We start from the raw sequence: 23,276 nt of genomic DNA on the forward strand, positions 1-23,276 counted from the left end.
CCGATCCGATCGCGAAACGAAACTTGCGTTACCACGTTGCGAGAACATACCTTCAAGTTAAACGCATAGATACGCCGACGGCAGAATAATTCTCTATAGCTAGCCAAAAGAATCTCAAGCGGAACAAAAAATCACGATCGCTTCAAAATGCCGTGAAAATGGCTCCAACGTGATTATTTAAAAATTAATTTTCAATCAGTCAGAATTAGTCATTTTGACGTTATCATTGCTTTGCTTGGAGTAACATCTTTTTGCAAATCTTTATTATTATCTTTTCTACAATCTCAAAATTCTCCTTTATCCACAAAATTGAAGCAAAAAGCAGAGAAAAAAATGTATAGATATTAAAGTTTCTAAATAAATTGAATATTCATCTTGAAAATAGTTTTACGTTCTGCCAACAGTGCCAATAGACATACGTGGTGAGAGGACCAAATCTACGATTAACACATACGTTACGTAAAAAACGAGTTTTCAGTGTGATCGTTGAACCGGTGCACAGCGCCGGTGCACGGCGGCCGCGAGTCATCTTAATTGATAATTGGCAATTCAGCGGTCACGATGCGGTCGACCCTAATTTATCGTTCATCTCGCAGTCGACCACGTCGACGGACGCAAGCGCGCATTTGCGCTCAGGTATGCTCAGGTATGCGAGTGGAAGGTCGCAAGTGCTCCGATGTACTCATTCGTGACCGGAAAAATGCTCCCAGAGGAAAGGATGAGAAGAGTCAACATTATACCGATGTTGACGCACCCATGCACGCCATATGTGGCAAATGTACTCTCTTCCTTTCCCTCTTCCGCGCTCGCGCGAATGCGGAGAGAGAGAGAGAGAGAGAGAGAGGAGAGTCGTCTCCAGTCTCCTCAAGAACGGAGGATGCCTATAATCGGCAATCGACGACCGCGCCTCGGCCACTTTCGCGTGGTTTCCGACGTGGACACCGACGCGGACGCGGCGTAACCGATCGACCTCACGGTTAATCATCATCGCCCCGTGCAGGATTCTATCTCAGGCATACGCACCACCGCTTTTACGCGCGCACATATATATTACACGGTAGCGTAACTGAAATGTAATTTTAATATAGCCAGAGGTTCAGAGAGAGCGCCACGTCGGGGAAAAATGACGCTCGGCCGAGTCGAGAGAGTCGAGAATGCATTTCGGTGTCTATACACGGTTACATGTTATTTATAGCAGCTACGATGAGGTAAACGTTCATAGAGAAGCGAGCGAGATAACCGAGAGCGTTGTAGGTACTTGTGCACACGTGATAAACACGATGCTTACCATATTACGGCTATTTTTTTCTTTTTCCAGATACCTCCAGATCTCTCTAATTATGATCTCTCACCCCCAACGGAATGTGATAAATAGTTGCTCTTCTTTGCGAGACGAGGGAGATCGTCCTGTCGAGTTTTGTCGGGTTTCGCCTATTAAATCGACAATGGTAACAATATTGTTAATTTCCTCTCAGAGTATGCATTTTATAAATCTAGCTCCGGAACGGCGATTCGTATAATGTAATGTTCGGTCATCTTTTCAATGCGCTTTTGCGTTCCCAATTACCGCGTACACCGTATATAATTTTCTTATCTTAAATTCAATTTCGAGGATGTTCAATTACTAAGCCTTTTCCTTTGCTTTGCCCTCGTCATATCACGTATAACAATATTGTCGGAAGAGAAGTTATTTTTACGCATTAGCAACCACATTTTTACAACCTTCATTTAATCTCACGACTGTGAGTCTCAAGCGAGTCTCCGACCGCAAATTTATACTATTAAACACATTTGTAATTCTAAGCTTTATTTACTTAATATGTAAGAGCGCGCTTAATGTCAATATAGGAGGTGAGAGTCGGACGACACGTTTAAATGTACTGTGAAAATACAGAAGATTGCCTCTTTCTAGGTATAAAGATCCAGAAAGAGAACCGAAGAATCAACTGAAACCAAGGTTGAAGTTAATCGCCTTCGGCGAAACCGGCTCTTAGGACGTTACCAAGAGCGTGCACGGGGTGGTGCTTCTTACGGTACATAGTAGCGGATTAAAATGTGAAAACTAGATACGCAGCACGCGGGATTAAATTCCTACGCAGCAGGTACACCGGCGCAAATTTGCAAGAGCGACGCGCTAATTGCGATCATCCGCCCTTCGCGGAACGCGGCTAAATAACGCATATTTTTCGAACTCTACCTGTAAATAAATCTGATTTCTCTCTTCCACGAATCGCTATTAATTATTCGAGTTGCGCGCCGAGACTTTACCCATAAGCAAAGGGATACGCTCGAGCGATTATACAACCACCCCGATCGTCCATCAACCGTAACGACCATGGCAATCCCTTCATCCCCGCCCCAGTTCGATCTTCACGTGGATCTGCACCTGGATCTGCGTATGTATATGTGTGTACTTGCACGCGCACTTGTTGCTAATTGTAAGCGCGACTTGGAATAGCAAAATACGTGCCTGTTGCCTCACTCAGCGGGATTTATATGGGCATCGATATTCTCCGCGTACTCTTCTTCGCAGTTCGCGGGAAGGACGCGAGTGTAGTCAGGCGTGGTCAAGGCGTGCAGATCAGCCACCACTGCAAAGCTCGGAGCTGACCTCAGAGGGGCCGCTCCGGATCGCCGGGAATGCAACCGCGACGGAAACAATCGCGAGAATTCCCGAGGATACTCTCGATGAGAGCCCAACATTCTCCATCGCACGAAAGCCTATATATATTCATTCGCCTCGTGTTTCAACGTTTCGATTTCGATTTCGTTCGGAAACGCTTATACGTGAAAATTTGTCTCGTAAAATTTTGCTTCACGTTCACTTAAACTTGCAATATTGTACAATGGAAAAAGGGAATAGACGAAACGAAAGAAAATATTATATTCTTCCTGTATTATCCAAGAAAAGAATCAAGATAATAACAAGACGTAGTCGCACAAGCGAAGATTACTAGTGAGCTACCGGGAGATTGTCCGAAGGGCAATGCTTTGATCAACTCGATTCACAAGCTGCGGGCTTAATTCCAGCTTTGCAGGCTAATTAAAGAGAGTCGCGCAGGAGGAGAACGTGTATGAAGCGGCATCCCAATTGATGAAGATTTCATAGCACCCTCCTAATTTCCATACCGCGAAGACTTATACCATAATTATTTCACGAATCACGAGGCGTTCCAATTGTTTTAAATAAATATTCAGCTTTTTTATAAAATTTTCATTTAGGTTACATGAGACATCAATTTGGTAAAAGTTTCTGCATAAATCTTTAAAGATACTTAAGATATTTCTTTTATTGTGTCGCGTTTAGATATTCCTTTTTTAAATTCACAATGTTAAAATGTAAGCGGATTTTGTGAAATTAACTTTACGACACAATATGATAATGTATTTAATGTAAGAATAACAATTAATGTAAGATTCCTTAATATTAAACAACCTAAAGACTAGAATGTAAAGGGAAGTAGAAGTCAGCGCGCAAGTATAACAATGGAGATGTTTATAAGTTCATTTTTAATATAAAATATAAAAAGTTAATATAATGTCCGTACGCGTTTCGACTTACTTCAAGTCATTCTCAACGGAATTCATATAATTCAATTCAGTATATGACTTGAAGTAAGTCGAACCGCGTACGGACTTTATATTAACTTTCTATACTTTATATTAAAAATGGACTTATAAACATCTCTCCATTGTTATACTTGCGCACCGAGTATCGCGCTGACTCCTACTTCCCCTTACATTCTAGTCTTTAATGTAATTATACGTTTTAAATATTTAATTAAATTTCACGAAAACGTTAACGATGAGTGTTAACAAGGCTGTATAAGGAGACACTGTAATAATAAACTATATTTTCCTGAAATCATCGACGGCAAAAGTATCGTATAGCCTTGATACCGCAAAAGAGCGATCGCGAGTTGCCGCAGACAAATAATCATGTACCGTCGAGGACGACTGCGCTATAATTATTAATTATTTCCAGCAGAGACGCGCGGCAGTTGCAGTCGATAGAACGCGTTTAAATTAGGTCTCGCGTGTAATACTTTGTTGCGCAATCAGTGCCAAGTTCAAACCGGGTCACTCACGAGATCGCTGAAAAATGTTTACGCGGGGTAAAAATAAGTTTAAAAAAAAACAAAATTTATTATTAATACTTTATGTATTCCCGAATTATTTTTAATAAAGTTTTTGAGGTATCTATATTTTGGTTTCAATCTTAATAATACACACACGTTGCTGTAATTGTTGAATAAATAATTAGTGCTTTTCAATCATCTTAATGTTATTGGGAAATCACGTTTCACTTATTCGGCCTCACTTAAGTCATCTTACTTTAGATTTGCCCCTTTAGATGTTGACATTAATATTCGATTTAATTTATAACACATTATAATAGATCTACAAAGATAAGATTAATATTTAAAGTGTAAATTACATCTCTCAAAGAATAAGACATTAAATACGAGCTTATTACGAAAGAAATAATGTCGGCTACGCTACGCGAAACTCGGGGCAATGCTTTTATTTACCATAATAGTTAGAAAGTTAGTGAATGTAATACCACGTAATTTGGAGCAGCTAGTGCTTCAAATAATCCGCGACATACTTTTGATTGTCTTATTAAAAAATAAAACAGTGGATATTAAGCTAATGCATTGATATATTATTTTTTAAGACTGTACATACTTATATTACAATACATATCAATTTAATTAGCGGTAGCGTGTTATAGATACTTTAAAAGAATTTCTTTATTATTAACGTGATTATAAATAACACTAAAACAGTATAAAATATACTGATATATGATAAGATTATAAGGCGCGCAAATAGTAAAATATTGTATATTAAAGGATGTAATTAATTTGATATCTTATATTAGTCATTTCACATGGACTACTTTAAAACCAATTTACTTTATAAATTAAAGCATTTCAGATTTCTAATTTAAAAACTCCTGAAGAAAAATTATCAATTTCTGTTAATAAATTCATTCAATCATATCTATTCACAAATATCAAGAAACAAAAGAAATTGAACAAAGAAAAATGTATTACACAAATATAGTTTAAATATTTATAATAAATTTACATAAAATACTTGCTTGGTTATATAAAAATATTTCAATCTCTCTTACGGAAATATAAAGTGTAATTTTTATGCAACAGATTCTCTTTTTTTTGTTAATAATAATTATTTACATTTATATAATTAACAAATATTAATTTCCGATATTATATCGTCGTTAGGTCGTTTTATATTTCCTATTGTCATCAAATATGGCAGAGCATTAAGCGAGATACAAGCCAACGTAATCAATCGACCATCGCAGCTATTTACTCTAAACCACACTAATTTCCAACGTTTTCCATTGTAATCGGCAAAACTACAGGTTCTACGCACAACCGCGACCTCGGCAATGTCGAACCTTTCGCTGTCGATCTAAACCGACGGCGACGACGTCACGCTCGCTCGAATCGAACTAAATAAATCGTCGTGGCGAAGTAATAGAGAGTGTATTGCGCTCGGCAACGGTAATAACGATATAATATCGTAATATCAAGTTGATTCCAGGAAACAAAGCTGTAATAGTCCTCATCGGATGGCAAACCGTGCAAGAAAAGACGCGAAAGTCGTCGTGTTTACGAATTTATCTGTAAGATGATGTGAGTAGCCCCGCTACATAGTGGGCGGATCAAATGGGGTCATCGTTAACTCTCTCGCTCCCAATACGCAGCTATATCTCGGCAAATTAAATTCTCGTTCTACAAGATATTTTATAAATCAAGATTATTTACATCGATCTTTTTACAGCGATTTTTAATTTGAGAATGAGAGAGTTAAAAATAGATACTTGCGTTGATCTTCGGCTGCAATGGCATCCAGCACTCCGCGAAGGATCATCCAGAGGATCAATCCTGTCGCTCTCTCCAGGTATCCTTGCTTTATCCTTGATAAGCCGCGTTACTCACTCGAATCACTAGACGCTACACTCGCGACGCCCTCCGCTTTTCTTTCTCCCCATTTTTTTTCTTTTCTTTTTCAATCGTCATGTTATCTCCAGTCGCGTCATAGAGGCCTTTCTTGTACGAACGACTTTACCCGTCTTGGGTACGCACTCGCGATGAAAACCGGATTCGAGGGCCGCGAAGGTACGTATGTGTCTTGTCACAGAAAGTATCCGCTCGAAATCACTACACTTTGTCGCTTAAAAGTAGTATGGATACTGTTGGCAGATTTAATTCGCGCCTGCCTGCACTTATTGCATTTATTGGTAAGCTCGACGAGTTCCGGCTTCTTAATAGATCACGTTAGTAAAGAATGCAGCGTAATGACAAATATATATCGTCTCATCTCGAAATAGAAAGAATCAACTACGATCAGTTGTTTTCTGCATCTCCTCTTATCTTTCATATCGATTTAATATTTTGCGCTTGACAAGCATATCTAGATTTAAACGAGAATTCTCTTCATTACTGTCGATGATACTTGACAGATAGAAACGACTAATAGAAATGACTAATAGAAACTGCAGAGAGAAAAGTAAACGAGACATCGAAATCAAATAAAAAATTGTAGTTGAAGTTTCAGATATTCATGTTTACGTCATTTTTCATTTGCGCAACATAGCAATCTCGTAACAAAGTGCAGAGAGACTGGCAATAAGTCATGCTAACTTATTATATACACCGACTTTTCCGTCTATGTTTAGTTTCAACTAGTCACGTGCTAATGCGATAATTTAATTACTGAGAATGAGAACCAATTAATTATGGAAACTGCGATCGAATAAAAACCATCGCATTTTTGATCAACTGGCTGGATAAGCATTGAGTTCAGCGTTTCTTTTTTAAGGTGGGCCAACCGAATGTCTGCGTTGGTATATATCGCCACCGTCTGTAGCCACTTTCTAAAGTGATTAAAGTACTTACACACACCGGCGTGATATAGATATCCGATGATACGATTACTTTCAACCATTTTATAAAACGAACGAAAGGCTAGAAATATTATCTGCTCTAAATTGCTCAATATATGTATAAGGTTTTCTATAAAACACGATATTACTAGGATAAACGCACGGGGTGAAAGGTAAAAAGATCGGCAACGTTCGTGCATGAACAAACTGCCATTGGAAAGAAACATATACTTATTTATTCTCTGTCACGTAAAAAAAAAAAAAAAAAAAAAAAAAAAAAAAAAAAAAAGAAAAGTAGGTATCTGATTTGCGTTACGCCCAGGCGACCGCATAATTTCTGATCGAGCCGCCAACACACCTCGCGCACATCCTTGACACCATCTGCCTAAAGGATGTGCTAAAGGTCGGCATCAACGTACATCCTGATGTAATACCAGTAGACGTTTAATTTCGCGACAAAAGAGCGCAACGATTTCCATGAAATGTTCAAAGTAGAAGTCGTTAGCATTGTAACAACGGATTTGTGCGTGTAAATTTATTATTTTACAAGAAACCTTCAAAGTGTAATGTATTCTTTAGTTGACACCATTTCTTCGGCTGGTTACTTTGTAAAAGTGAACTTGAAGATCCTGTTACTAAAGCGGCAAGATGAAAGTACGTAAGAAGAGTCGACGGTCGCCGAGATCTTCGAAGCCTGAATCGACTTGATAAGGAAAACAAGACGACTTTTTATCTCTCTCTCGGTCGTAATGTGAACTGATCAGAAATAATACCGACGATAGCGCGTTTGTTACGTCGAGGACGAACATCCGTTCTAGCAGGAAATACGCAATCGCTATATATTACACTAATCCGTAAGTTGTGCTCCGAGATTATAAGAGATCTTCAAAAAACCCCTGGGTGGTGAATCGACATTTGTAACGGCAACGCCAAAGAACGTTTGAGAGTTTAACAGAGACAAACATTCTAATCGTGTCCTTGAATGATTCCGGAGTGATTCCAGTTACGACGATAGACAGTATAGACACTAGCGAATAATCTCGGCCTTGACTCTCGAAGAGGCCAAAGCCGCGTCAGCGTCTCAACGATCGACGACCTGCGGAACCGCAACATGATCTGCAGCAACACGGATCGGTCGATCCATCGTGCTGAACCAAGTCGCCGTCGATCAAACGTGTCGAAAGAGATCACTGAACCCCTTCGCACTATTACAACGTGAATTTCCGATTCTTCCAAATTGGTTCCCAAATCGATCGAAACTTTTTATAGGGCGGAAACCGTCGCGTCGACCAGGGTGCTCCATACGGTGCGAAAACGATCTCCATTGGAAAGTAGAGCGATTGTACATTGGCGCGGTACCCCAGACGTAATACGGGACGTTTGGAAAGAGATATGTCTGTGCGAGGACCAGTTCGTTTCCGCAAACACTAAGACTTACCCGTCCCCATGGCTGACAGCAGCAGCCTCCTTCCGCCTCAATCCCTCTGCGTATCCAGGATGCAATCTTGGCTGAATTTGTATTCACTGTACCAGGAAAGAAACAAAAAAAAAAAACGACGATGGATGATGCGGAAAGGACGACCTCCTCGTCCAGCCGGGAGACCGCGAACGAACTGGTACCCGGAGAAGACTTTTGGTGAGACTCGAACGTGAGACAACGACGACGTCATCACCGGCCTGGTGTCTCATTGGCCGACCGTCCTCTCGATTCTCAGTTGTTTCGCCTCTCTCTTTCCGAGTGCTCCCTCCTCTCCTTTTCTTTCTACACGAGACTCCTCTCTCGCCGCTTACGTACACGGTACACGTCCTCTCCCTCTTTCGGGCCCTCTTCCTCCTTCTCTCTCGCGCGCTTATTCTCTCACCTGTTCTCTCTCGCGCTTTCACGTGGCCGCCCGAGATATTTCCGTCTCGCTCTGCTGCACTCCCACGACAGGACTAGACCTCACGGTAGAGTCGCTATACGTGCGCGAAGTCAGTGAGCTCAACGCCTGGAACCAATCTTCGATTTGCACGAAGGTCTACGTGTAAGGTATATACTCGAGGCACAGATACCCGTGGGTTCAAGTGTCTCTGGATAGACGATACTGTAGGTAAAGGTCAGTTAGCGTTATCTCGCGAAGGTAGACTCAGCTTACTCAGCGCGGGAGCTTCATGTTATATTTAGAAGGTTAACGGGTTACCGGACTTCAAACCCTTTGGCTTTAGCTGGCTAAACAATTCTACACGTACTGTAACAACTTTAGATCAAGTATGCAGTACGAAGACATTCTCGAATTCGAACTTATTTTTTAAGTACAATGTTAAAATAATTTCTATAGGAAAGACTAATTAGTTCCTAATCATCAAATATTAAATCATGCAGTCTAATTTTTATTTCTGAAATTATAATTTGCACTTACTCTCTGTGCACAATTTAACGAAGATAATATCACAGGATAAAAAGGATATAAGATTACAAAAAAGCATGGAACAAATTATGAAAGAGTTATTATTAACAACGTATTAACAGTTCGATAACGCCGGGTAAACGTTCGTTACAAATTTGATCAATGATTGCTCTAAAAGAATCGTTAATATTATCTTCAAAGTAACAAGCATCCTTCCTGAAAGGGTCAACGATACTGGTTGAACCAGATAATGATTAGATACGAACTGAAGTCCGTTCGCCTGAACACTACGGCTATATGAAATCTACATTCATCTATGCATCGAGTATAATTTCCTCATCAGAGTGATGTTATACAAGATAATTTAAAGTTACGGTTCAGTCTTCTACCACATAAATGCATAAAAATCAATGACTGAAGCAAATTATCAACGATGTAATAACATAATATAATTAGTAACGTATTAAGTGATATTAATGATCGTTAAATGAGCTTTTCGAAAAATGTAGAGGTGAAGCGATCTACCTGAATGCGTTTGAAAGTTGCATAAAAAATGAAGAGTAATGTTAAACTACTTTAAGTATAACATGTAATTGTTTGTATAATGAGTTGGGAAAAGATTCATTTGTAAGACTTAAATGTCACGTATCTTCAATGAGTAAATAAAGAACTGGGTTGGAGACAGAGTCACAACATATCGTTGCTTGCGGATTTACGGAAGCTAGATCTTTTGAAAGTCTCATGGATCACTGCTCAATGCCTAAAAAAATTATACCGTGTATCATGGACCATTACGCCGATCCGCGGAAAAGAAAAATTTGTACAATCCAGGGGAAATGCAGCAAAGTATTTACATCATTAATCCTTACACCTTGCAGAAGGAATACTATCGCTTCTTGTATTAAGTGTTGAACTTAATTCCTGCCACGCTCGCTTAATTTAAAACAATGTTCCATACCTTTAAAAAATCTAACAAAAAATTTTTGTAATGTAATATGATAAAAAGTTTGACACACTTTTTAGCACATTACATTAAAAAAATTTTTTTTTAGATTTTTTAAAGGTGTGGAACATTGTTTTTTAAATTAAGCGAGCGGCAGGAATTAAGTTCAACACCTAATATTTCTACTTCAATATCTGGAACCAGAAGAATGAAATTCTAGTTAACACCAAGGGCATCGCAGCTAGGAACTTTCAATTCGATCAAATTTTCAACTGTCGCGCGATGAAAAGATTTAATTTATTGGTTTTTAAAATAATTTAGAAGAAATTCCAAAATTAAGAAGAGATCGATTCTTAGCCGTTTCTTTTATTTCAAATTGTGTTTAGATTTTTTGAAAGTATGAATTTATTGATAATCCAATGTCATAAAACAAGAAAGTTTCTTATTGTTTTCCACAATTTATCAACTATATAAAATTTTAATAATAATAGTAAAAAGAGAGATTTCAGCTGGTTTTAATGACACCGTAGCCTGTAGAATCTGCTAGTGAGATGGTGTCGGTGAACTCGGGATGCCTCAGGGTGTTTCACAGGCGCGGGTCGCGAGAAGAATCCACGGATACATACGCGCAGGTATACATAATTTGTATCATTATGTTTAATTTATCGCGCGCACTTCTACGCACGGTTTGACCGATTCGAGAGTGCGAGAACCTCCACACATACATATATATATATATACGGACAATTGGTGTCATAAATAAACATCTGCACGCTGCCTCAAAGCTCTAATGAACGCACTGAATAACTCATCGTGCGTAGATAAACAGACGCTTCCTAAAATTTGCAACGTTCTGAACAATGTAGATTCCGTGACTAAAGGCAACGCCTCGAGGAACGGGTTAATTTTTAAACGAGGGCAAGCGCACGTTTCTTGCACTTTGTTTTACACTAAAAGGAAACAATGCCAAGAGTGAATAAACATGGAAAAAAAAGAAAATAATTTTTCCATTTCTTTTCTCTCTTCGGAGACTGTTTTATCTTAAATTTTATGCTAAAAATTAATCCTGAAAAAAATATTCATCTATGAATTATGTATAAAAGATTTAGTTTATACTAAACACTTGTTTGCTGACTCATTTTTATTCTCTTCGACATACTTAGATAGCATGGATAACATTCCAACGATATTGTTACAACATTGCTATAATATTGCTACTTGGAATGTTCCATGCGCTACGTGGGAATATTTTTTATTTTCATCTTGAAGTGGTTATTTCAAGTGGTTCTTATGCTCACTCATCATTTCTAAGGCATAATTATTCTTATAAATTAATTGGGTTCAAAAAGTCGTTTGCGTTAGGTATATGATTGGGACTGCTTTTTCTTCTGTACTCACGCATTAATGGTCCCGTGCATTATTGAAGCTTATTGCGATCACGAACGCGGGTATAAAGAATATGGATGGTAGCACCCATACTTTTACATCGTCCTTTAAAATTAAAAATATTATAATATTAACATTTTATTGCAATACAATTGTTTATTTTTTAAATAATTGACTTTGTCTTTCATTATATCCTTTTCTTGAAATATGCTATATTCAACTCACGTAGTTTTCTTTTATTCGAGTTTAAGAACCCATGTATCACACTCTCCTGCAAATGAAACTTTAACGAAATAATCATCGTGGACGATGATAAAGAGTTTACCATCGTCCACGAAAATAAATCAAAGAATTTGTACATTTTATTGATGTTTCGTTCTATGTATCGAACGTTATTAATAATCGTGATCAAGCATATTCGCGATTTTCTCGTATTAGAGATCGGTATTCTTATTTGAATTTCTCTCTTTCAAATATTTTTTTAAGTAGAGAGAAAATTAGACTGTTATTATTTAGCGCAAAGAATGCGCGATGAAAAATACGAACGAAAGTATATCTACGGCCCTGTAAGAAGATACCTTCCGAACGTCCGATGAATTCCTGCAAGACGCGCTCGCGCGCGAGCCGATTCCTGATGCCTGATGGTGTGGGTAACGGGTTCGCGACGAAGCGCGTTCATTTCGTATTCCCTTCGACAACGCGTCTCATCCGCCTATACCGAGACCTGCGAGCTGGCGATCGACTCGATCGGATTTCAAAAGCTCCGATGCGGTGGTTGGGCATTTGTTGTAAAACCACCTTGCAAACAGCCGCAATCGGTGTCTTTTAGGGCACGTGTCCGCGCATATGCGAGATGCCGGTATGCTACCTTTTAGTCGTCTATCCTTTTAGCTCCTTAGAATAACGATCACTTTTGAGAAAACTTAACATTTATACTTAACATTATATAGGCTATACAAAAATATGTTTTCTTTATCTTTTCATCATTGAGATAATTCCAAAATCGTTGCTTTCTTTGGCTTTCTTTTTTATTGAAAAATGACAAAACACTAAAATTCAAACATAGGCGTAACAAGAATAGATTATGCATTCCTATATATAAAATTGTCACTTTCGGCTTGGAAAGAGTGAGATAGCTTGAAATATATTGGCCTCTCTTTCCAAAGTGAAGAGAGATACTGATATCAATTCTTTCTAATAAAACAGATGCTAAGATTAGGAAATACGCAGTCTATTCATCTACGTGTATCCCTACTGAAAAAAATTACGTCACGCTGTTGCATGATGAAGTCATGTAATTAAAACATGTAAATCACGGAATGTAAGTAACGGATTGTTCCAAGTCAGTACGCGATTTTTTTAAATGACGTAATTTGAAAAATCACATGATATTAGAAATAATTTCATCCATCATGTAATTTTATCGTTACCGAATTTTAAAAAATTGAATGATAAAAATAGAAGAAAAAAGAACATACTATCATGTGTGTGTGACTTTTCAAATCACGTACTTAAAAAAAATTACGTTCTAATTTGGAATAATCCGTTACGTGATTTAAATGTTTTAATTACATGATTTCATCATGCAACTGCGTGACGTGATTTTTTTCAGTATAGCGATGAATTTAAATTCGTACGTCAAGTTCAAATCGAATGACAGATGAATGTATACATATATCAAGAGATAAGGAAGATCAATTTTACCATAATTATCTAAGTGTGTAATAACATGTCGTATCGACGCGACAACGACCGCAGTGAAATATAAGCAAACGAAATTTGTAATAGGTCCGCATTTATCAACGTATAGGCACGTGATTACGCGAGGCCGGGATAAGTATCTCCGGTAAAACATAAACTCGTTGGCGCGGTGGTCGGGTGGTGAGATCTTATATGGGGTTCCCCTATGGTTACAAGTTACATTAAGCGATATCGCGTCGATGAGATCCCGCGAGTTTCAACGTCGCGCATATATATATACCGCGGGATCCTTTATTACGTAAATAATTATCGTATGTAGAATAGGCTTGCCTTGCCATGAATCGTCGCACGAGGCTATAGAAGAGTGAAACAGCAAGGAGGAGAGAAGAAATACGCAATTACTGGCAGATATATTTATCGTTGGCGAGTAAGCTAAACACTTGGCCTAAGCGGTATTTTCGCCGCATCGCATCGCATCGCATCGCATCGCATCGCATCGCATCGCATCGCGCCGAGCAGCGCGCATCATTCCGATAGCGATGTGCGTGCCGGGCCGTTGCGTCGATAGAACATGGTTTTACCGTGATAATTGGCCAATTTGCGAACGAGGCGCTGGGCACGCGTCTGTCTCCCGGCCGCGCCGCGGCGCAGTGAATGATCGCCGCCGATCCGCCAAAGTTGATTCATCATCGCACTCTGCACAGTTGCGCAACAATGCCGCGGCTGCGGGTGCAACAGGAATTCCTAGATTAGTCGATGCCGTAACGTGCTCACCATTTTCATGATAAGGCCGAACAGTTTCAAGCTCTTTGAATTTTAAACGAGACACGCGCGACACACGTACGAGAGGAAAACACAAAAACCAATCGACGACGCGATTGAAAGGCAATTCAATCCAACATTTTTTACCAAACATGTTTCGTCACGCGCGTAAATTATATTCATTGTCTTATTGAATTGATTTAACGAGGAAAGAAAAAGCTGAAGAAATAAAAGAAGGTGTTATTTAATTGAGATTAAAATAACTTACTTCTTTTCTCCCCTTGTGCTATTATTAGGTTTGTGTACCGAATTCAAATTAGCATAGTTGGCGCCACTCACGCTATTGTGTTCTTTTTCCTACTAGAGAGATACGAAGCACTTTCGAAAAAAGGAAGAAACGATGACATCACGTATAAGTCAAGAGAGTAGTCTGCATCCAAGGCGATATTTTTTTAGGCCGAGCGTTGAAATCACCGAGTAGCACCAATCGGTCCATTCACGTGGAGCGTTATGTGAATTAGTCACCGAAAGAGTGACGGACTTACCAGATGCTGTTCGTGCGCGTCAAACTTGATTATAATAATTAACGTCTATTTTCTTTTTATGAATTATTACGTCACGCTGTTCAAAAGTTATCGAACTATGATTGAGACGAATAAGACGAAGAATCGCTTGGCGATGATGTCACGGCAAGTACAGCAGACTCAGGGCGCCAAAATGTTTATGTTCATTACTGCGTTGGTTGAGTTATTCTTAACTAGAATCAACGACCGAAGGATTCACGGACACGATAGATGTACGGATCCTTCAGCTAGTGAGCTACGCCGCGTGACGGAAGCTCAGGAACGGAAGCCACTTTACTTTCGGTTCTCAATACACCTCATTATTCGCCGTGATGCGCATTAATGACACTATCCCGTAGTTACCTTGCTTGCGTAATTATTCGCTTATCCTTATGATGAGCACTCGTTTACTGCCTTCTTAATTTTTATTCCTTCGCTATAATCACGTCTGACTTCGCAGCTAGGTCTCTAGCGCGATTTTTCTTACCAAAAGAGAATCCTGTAATGTAAAGGAAAATGGATGATTTTATATACTTTATATTAAGTTGATTTTTCTCACTTTTGAAACTATATACGTGTGTGTGTATATATATATATATATATATAATCTTTTTCTATTTTTAATTTACAAAAAATCATCGAGAATATTTAAATTTTTTATATTTAACTTTTATTATTATAATAAATTTTTTTTTCTGATAGTTTTCAACGAGTAAAAACAAAAAATTATTTTCATTTTATTAAAGAAAAAAATAAAGATAAATTTTCTATAAAACGCTTACGCTACTCGCAACTTAAAAATAAAACGTATAATTTTCTGTCAAATGTATTATCTCGATAAGTATTATCAATATTCTTAAATTGAATCATTTTTAGCGGATACACTGTTGCTGTATATAGCGTTGTAGAATAAGGTACTTGCACGAATGACACTTTCTCCGAAATCAGCAGCTTCGCCGAACGGAATTTTCGAGACCCTCGACATTTCGTAAGCCTGGTGTATTATGGTTACGTGGGCAGCTCGTGCGCGTCCTACGCTATCCTCCACATCTCGCGCCAAATCGAGTGCCGATATTTTCTTTTCGCAGAAAAAGCGAAATGTCGCAGAGATGAGTCGTTTAACGATTGCAATATAAATGTCTTAAAAAACTTATATATACTCTTACTATATACAGAAAACACACAAATCCTACAAATAAAATATTAAAAAATAAACTTCTTTTTTTAGAAATAAAGAGAAAAGGGAAGAGAATAAATGTTTAAAACATTCTGTACAATAACAACTTCAAGGCAATTTACAATTAGAAATACAAGTTCCGACTTTTAGCGTAATAAAATAATTTTTGTGACATGCAATGCACTTGGGAAAATAGAAACGTAGAATAACCATAGGAATGGTAAAACTAGATGACAGTAGCAGAATATAACTTCTTACGTATTAAAGTAAATTGAGGTAAAGCAGATTAAAGGAAATTTGGATCATAACTCCATTATTGATAATTAAATTAATAATTCGCGACCCTGCCTAATGGAGAAGGATATTTATTCTCACGTCGGTTTTGCGTAAAAGGACGATATGGGCGTATCCTGGCATTGCCGCGGCGCCGAAGCCGCGATTTGCAGACCCATAACAGACGGTGGAACGTCGTCGAGGTCACTCGATAGGGCGTTAGAAAGATTCAAGAAAAAGAGGGAGAGAGAGAGACGATTAGGAATCTCTCGAAAGATGCTCGCACGCAGCCACGCAGATTCCTACGGGTAACGTTTTTCAGGATGTGCCGGACGAAGATGGGTTTGGAACAGGAATAGCAAGAATGACGTAAGCGCCCAATGTGCCACGCAGCCAGCGGCCAGCGCAAATACCTACACACGCTATGTTGTGCACGCACACAAATCTTGCGCTCGTTCACCCGCGTTAGTTCCTCGTTGTCGTGACGGCCAACATCGCGGTTGCAGTCACCACTGCAAATAATCAAAGAAATCGACCGCGCGCGCAGCTCGTGATCGCGGCTACGTTTTCTTTCGAATTTCCTTCCCGTTTTCTCAAGAATTTCCATTCAAAGATACAACCAACGTATAATTCATTACATTGCGAGAATACACGCAAAATGAATGTAAAGAATTTACCGTGGAAATTAAAGTAAATTAAATAATTATTCTACACACATCGTTCAATTTTTCCTCTCACGTTAAAATAAAGAAGCACGATGTCTTAAAGATTAGATAAAGATAAGAATGCGAATCGGATCGAATGGAATTTGTCAGCATTTCCTTATACGATCCGAAGAAACTCGTGAATAAACATCATCAGGTGTTGCTTTTAGATCTGCATCAAAATTATATTGCAGATTGAAGATTAACGAAGAATGTTGGGAACGAGCTCAAGGAAATTCTAGAAGACTTTGGAAGTGATTGAACGACTAGCAGGCGGCAAGTCACGTAAAGAAGACGTGCCTGGCATCCAAACTTGAAGCTTGCGTCGCGCGCTGAGTGGTGTGCTGAGTGGGCAAAAATTGCAATGACAGTACATACGTTTAGCAACGGTAAATCCGATTCTCACTTTGCAAGAAAAAATATATTTGGGTAAAAAAAAAAATGTTCTTACATTCGCGCCAATGTCGATCATATGCGAAAAATAAGAAAGCAAACGATCGAGTGAAAAACATGGCAAAATTCATCCATTTTAGAAATTTTCCTTAATTGTGTATGTGTGTGTGTGTATTATTAATTGTTGTAATTAAAGTTAATTGTTATATATCCACAATTAATTACGATTGTAGAATTAAATCTGAATTATCATCGAACATGATGATAATTCAATGTTGAATTTGCAGTGAACCTCGATTTTCAGCGACATTTCAAATACAATATCAGAGAATGCGTACTCTCGGTTATTAATAAACATAAAAATGGGAATTCGTTATGAAGAAGTATGCAGCTCCAGAAACACGTTTCAGTTGCATCCCACTCACGGCGTCACACCGGAGGCTCGATTCAAGGTGATGCGCGGCTGGTACGCAGAGTGCGGCCGGATGCACTGGCAATAATGTATCCGCTATCAAATGACTTTGTCCTTCGATACTAGTTCGCTTAGATTCACCTAGCGAAAGTCACGGGGACGGTCGCAGGCGTGATAGTATCGGCAACCTAATATGAGAAACATGTTCCATTACAAGCAACCTTCCACTCTGCAGTTCCTCAAGATCAACGTACGACCTCTACCGCGTTCGTGGGAGATCGACCAGACGCAAAGGAATTTTTATAGAGGCATGGCGCAAGGAGACTATGGCGAGAAGTAATCGCGAAAAAATAAATGGTATTAAAAGAAAAAGAGATTATTATCGAGCTCGGATTGCGGCATATTCGAAAATTCAAGATTTAATAAAAAACACTAGAAAGAAATACAATTTTAAATAAATCATTTAAATGTCAGAATTATAATATCAATGATTTCGAATTTTAACGATCTCTACGATCGCACGTACACGGATAAATAACAGTCGCAATCCGACTCATACATGTAGAAAGTTTTGCGTGGGCCAATCTGCGTGGGTGGACTGGCCTTCAAAGTCCTTCGCTGAAAAAGACCAGGATCGCCAAACGCGTAGGCTTCCGGTGGGAGGACTAGATAAAAAGCATCTGCCATTATACATAACTGTATCTATCGATTTGCGGAGAAGCTAATCTCATACGAGCGTCTCTGCATCCTGTAAACTGTAATTATTCAATATATATTACACCTAATTACAGAATACCTCACAGCTGATTTATATAAAAAAAATATATATATACGTAAAAATATTCATTCAAGTAGAAAAGTTTAATGTAATCTTACAGCTATTACATGAAAAATAACCGTAGCACATTAACATAAATAAAATATACATTATAACATGTCTTATTCTTATATTTATTATCAAATAGGGAAAATGGGATGGAAATATATTTTATTTTAAATTTAAACAATCCGTTCCTACTTTATTTGTTAGATCTGTCCTTATTTGCTTTTCTTTGCTCTTTACGCTTCTCTTTCTCTTTAGCATCGTGGATACGTCTCTTCTTTCGCAAGAGCCAAATTTCTTTAGCTCTCCCTTCTCTACCTTTCATCATACTCTGGTACAATTTACGGTGTTTCTTCTTAATCATCTTTTCTCTGAGACGGTACTCCTGCTTCTCCAGTCGAGCTTTCTCCCATGGATTTTCTTTCAAAATCTCACCAGTCTGTACTTTCATCTTCTTCTGCAAGTTTACAAATATTGATAACAAAAATTATTTAGATTGTTTCTCTCTCAAGAGATAATATAAAAAACTGTAATAACAAAACCTTTTGTGACTGAGCTTGTTTCTTCATTTTCTCTTTCTCTTTTTCTTTATCAATCTGTACATCATTATCGTCACTCTCTTCTTCCTCTTCCATTTCCTCATCGCTTCCTGAACTCAAATCGTTCTCAGTTTCAATATTCTCTTCTTCATTCTCGTTCTTATCTTCTTTTTCTTCTTCTTCTTCTTCTTCTGAATCTGCTTCCACTAATCGAGATCAAACATAAAGAATTAAATATAGAGAATTTTATGTGTAAAATTTCAATATACTCATCCAAAATCAAAATCATACAATTGTTTAGTTTATAATCAGGGTCCATGAGAGCACGCTCTTCTGGGGGAATGTATGTTTGATCTTGTCGACCTTCTGTAAATGGTGAGAGATGAGGAGGAAGTATAACACCCATTAAGTATTTTTCTATAGGCAACAATTCTCTCGCGTTCACACTGTCAAAAATCCACTGTGGCTGTACATAATATCTGTAAATAAAAATTATATTAATAATTCAGAAATGTTATATGCACGAAAGTAATAAATTAATAGAAAACAGATATAGTACCTTGATATATATTGTTTAATCATGCTTGGTCTATCTACAATCTGATGAGTTATTGTTTCGTCATTCTCATCAAAAGTAGCTCCGACAAACAGTAACTTATCCCAAGATACTTCTCCGCCAAAGCAACGTAAAATAAATACTAAAGGCTCTCTAGGAACCTCTCTATTAATAAAAATTTTTATGCCTTTAAATAAATTTTTCAGGTTCCTTATTTTTTCAGCTTCTGCCTTAACAGCTTCTATCTTGGCAGCATCTGTCTCCTAAAAAGCATAATCAATAATGTATTTAGATTTTATATGTATAAAATTACCGAATATAAAATTAATTAAACATTTTAAACTTACATTTGAAAATTGATCTATTTCAATATTGTCATCCTCAATTGTTGGAACTGAAGAATCCAAATTAACCAACGAAACATTTAATGCACTTATTCTCTCTGAGACATATGTTTCTTCATCAACTAATGCTTTTTCAATCTTCTCTGTATAATAAAATATTTAATTTAAATTAAGTTTCTCATACTTGAAATAATAATATATCAATAATTTATATTAATGATTTTTTTTACTCACCAGAATTTGTCAATTTGGGAGGATAATGTAAATTCAAAGTATGATACAATCTGTAATTCACAAAACCAAGCATCACAATGTAAAATTCTACAAATGTAGACATGACCTTAAAATCAACCTCGTTCTTTGCTTGAGGTTCAAAACAAAAATGATGTGGTACTATCCACGTTATCGTTTGTCCTCTTATCTCTGCCTGATAGTAATATCCTTTAATGGATACAAATACTTTTCGCAGTGCTTTAGCAGCGATGACAGCATGAAGAAATTCAATTGTTAATCTCTTACACAGTAATGACTGATCTCTCGGTATATGAGGCAATGATGGAAATGTACTGAATAAAAAACAGAGAGTCAGACAATCGTCTAAATCACGCAATGCATCTATAAATGTTGGATAACGCTCCTTAACTATATGATCTATCTTTAACGTAGGATGGTTACTCAAATATCTCTTTACTTTGGCAAAATCTTTCATTGCCTTTGCTCGTCCAATTTTTCTATTAAAAATCTAAAAATATATACTTATAAAGCATAATATAAACATTTAATTCCAATAAGTTGTTATACCTTATATTCTCTTAATTTCCATATGACCGGTTCGTGCATCAAAAATTGAATATCCTTCTTGTGATATAAGGTTTTAATGCCGGGTTCACCTTTCTGTGCTCTTTTACGATTGCGTGGCTCCCTTGGGTATATGCCTTTCAATATACATAACTTACGAAAATCATTCAGTGTTAATTGTAATTTTCTAAGAGCAGCCCTCCTCGTCATAAACTGCGCTCCCTCACCACTCTGATACTGTAAATTTTAAAAAATATTGATTTAATTCTTAAGAATGTCGTTCCATTAAATTTCCGCAAAAATTTTAGCATAACCTCGTCTACTCATAATAAGACGTATTATATGAAAGATTTCAAAATCCACTCACCTTTTTTTTACCTATTACAACCATTGTGATGTATTTTGTATTTTAATACCTAAATATTTAAAAAATATGTGTTGATACGTGCAAAATGTATAAAAAATTAACACACACACCACGTGTAAAATGCTCCTAAAGAGTATTGAGAAGCAGTGTTGCCAATGATCTTGAAAATTGTCCCAAAGGTACCATTAAAAAAATTCCCTATCAGTTATAGCAAATTCGATTCAATTTGATTGGATTTGGATGTAGCACCCTGCGGCTGATGTCATATTGAGCGGTTCTTGCGGCAGCGGAACAAAATTCAACCAATCGTAAAGTATTAATAGAAACAGATATCATGCAGAAAATATAAAAGTATTTCATTATTGGTTGAATTTTGTTCTGCTGCCGCATGAACCGCTCAATGTGATATTATGCTGGATTCACACTACATCCGATGTGCGTCATACGATTCTGCAACCAATCAGAAAAATCGTATCATTGATATCGTATAATTTCCGTTTCAATACTCATACACAACAGAAAAAGCGATACGAACAAGCAATTTTAGGGCAAGAAATATCTTTAAAAATGGAATTCCTTTAAATTGCAACGTAATTTAAATTAAAATGTAAAACTTTTACGCTTGGGAAATAAATAAAAAAGTTACTTTTTCTTTTTTTATTAGTAATGATATTTTTAACTGCGCACAGCACAAATATATACAAAATTGTTAGCATATCATGGTTCTAATCTTCTTCTGAGTCGCTATCATCCTCGCTTTCGTCTTCCAGTTCCGACATGGGAAAACGTAATAAAGCTGCTATCCCAGTTAATTGATCTAATTCTGAAAAGAAAATTATAATTTTATTTTAATACAAATAAATTTATTAGGACACACAATAATAAGTTTCTTTAGTAAGCACTTTACATTTTAAAAAATTTCAGCTGAATCATTTGTATCATTTATATGTATAAGACTTACGTTCACCCGAAACATGTAGACTCGAAAATATTTTGACGTCGCCACCCGAGTCTTTCACGTTTTCAACTAACTCAACGTATTCCTTTCTCTGTGCTATGTCTTGACATCTGAAAACGGATTTGACAAAAGTACAAAAAAAATATTACAAAATAAAATTAATTATAAAATTAATATTGCAATAAGTAATAGGTTTAAGAAAATCACCTGAATAATTTATCTGATATAAGCAGAGTTTCTACTGCTTGAGCAGCACTGGCTTTTTCAACATGCTTCTTGCCATAAAACGCTCTAGCAGGATCCATTTGAAGAGTATTATAAAATACCTCTAAAGCCCTTACTTCTCCTGCTGCTTTGGTATCAGAAATTCGGGAAACTACAGCAGGATCGGCTAGAACCTCTGTTATAACGATGAATTAGAATAAGTATAAAGATAATGACACTTTTCAAATATTATGTTCATTCAGATTTCATAGATATCTATACGGTACCTTTTAATGAATGTTTAAAACCTGAACTAGCATGAACTAGCAAAAATTTACTTTTATTATCTAAAATAACTTTATTATCAGATTTAACAGCTTGTTGTATCATATAATCCATAAATTGATCTTTCACAAAACCAGGACTAGCCAGGATAACACATTTCACTAGATCGAAATTGATGTGCCTCAATATGCCTTGCATAATGCTCTCGTAAAAACGTGTCAAGCCCTAAATATATATCAAATTAGAAATTTTGTTTAGGTTTATCCATACAAAACATTTTTAACGTTGACATAAGGTTTTTCAAACCTTTTCGTGTTGTGAAACGTTTCCTTTCCTTTTTCTTGGTATAACTTGATCAATTTTTGTACGGACTATTGTCATGTTGGAAGTTATCAAACAAATTTGTGCTATGCCTTCTTGCATAATGGCAGCGGCTACATCAGCATTCTAAAACAAAACAAAAGAAAGCATTATAACCAAATATACAGGGTGTTTGGCGACTACCGCATTTTTTGTCATACGTGGGTAGAACAGCCTATACTGAATCAAAAAGTCCTGTACCATTTTGCGGTGTTAGCAATAGTTAACGAGATATTAATTACTAAAAATTGCATATTGGTTTTGAATAATTTTTTACTCAAATACTATCAACTTTATAGAAAAACTGCAAAAGACAAAAATTATTTATTTTCTTCTCATAAAGTTCTGAGAATATTTTCAGAATTTTTTCAGAATTTTTTAATATCGTATTTTCTCATGTTGGTAAAAATAAGAAAATG

General features: G+C 37.1%; 3 protein-coding genes across 3 annotated transcripts in view; 1 reads left to right on the forward strand and 2 right to left on the reverse strand.

The window, feature by feature from the left end:
• Positions 1–12,597: 12,597 nt before the first annotated feature.
• Positions 12,598–23,276, forward strand: part of LOC108767361 (probable serine hydrolase) — a 21,571-nt gene continuing 10,892 nt past the window's right edge. The window contains exon 1 of the mRNA XM_018517212.1: positions 12,598–12,603. The gene's annotated coding sequence lies outside the window, so the exon portion shown is untranslated. The remainder of the gene's footprint in view (positions 12,604–23,276) is intronic.
• LOC108767359 (pescadillo homolog) lies at positions 18,566–21,082 on the reverse strand. The gene is made up of 8 exons (XM_018517208.1): positions 21,051–21,082; positions 20,687–20,920; positions 20,120–20,627; positions 19,889–20,028; positions 19,545–19,804; positions 19,277–19,464; positions 18,989–19,191; positions 18,566–18,903 (listed from the first exon to the last, which is right to left on the reverse strand). The coding sequence occupies exons 1-8, from the start codon at positions 21,072–21,074 to the stop codon at positions 18,643–18,645; spliced, it is 1,818 nt and encodes a 605-aa protein (XP_018372710.1). The 5' UTR covers positions 21,075–21,082; the 3' UTR covers positions 18,566–18,642.
• pelo (pelota mRNA surveillance and ribosome rescue factor) overlaps positions 21,736–23,276 on the reverse strand; it is a 3,369-nt gene continuing 1,828 nt past the window's right edge. Inside the window, exons 6-10 of the mRNA XM_018517209.1 lie at positions 22,804–22,944; positions 22,500–22,722; positions 22,216–22,408; positions 22,012–22,118; positions 21,736–21,873 (exon numbers count right to left, since the gene is read on the reverse strand). Coding sequence (XP_018372711.1) covers positions 21,776–21,873; positions 22,012–22,118; positions 22,216–22,408; positions 22,500–22,722; positions 22,804–22,944 — 762 coding nt within the window. The 3' untranslated portion in view covers positions 21,736–21,775. The remainder of the gene's footprint in view (positions 21,874–22,011; positions 22,119–22,215; positions 22,409–22,499; positions 22,723–22,803; positions 22,945–23,276) is intronic.

Source organism: Trachymyrmex cornetzi, unplaced genomic scaffold, assembly GCF_001594075.2.
Source record: "Trachymyrmex cornetzi isolate Tcor2-1 unplaced genomic scaffold, Tcor1.1 scaffold67, whole genome shotgun sequence".
Lineage (NCBI taxonomy): Eukaryota > Metazoa > Arthropoda > Insecta > Hymenoptera > Formicidae > Trachymyrmex > Trachymyrmex cornetzi.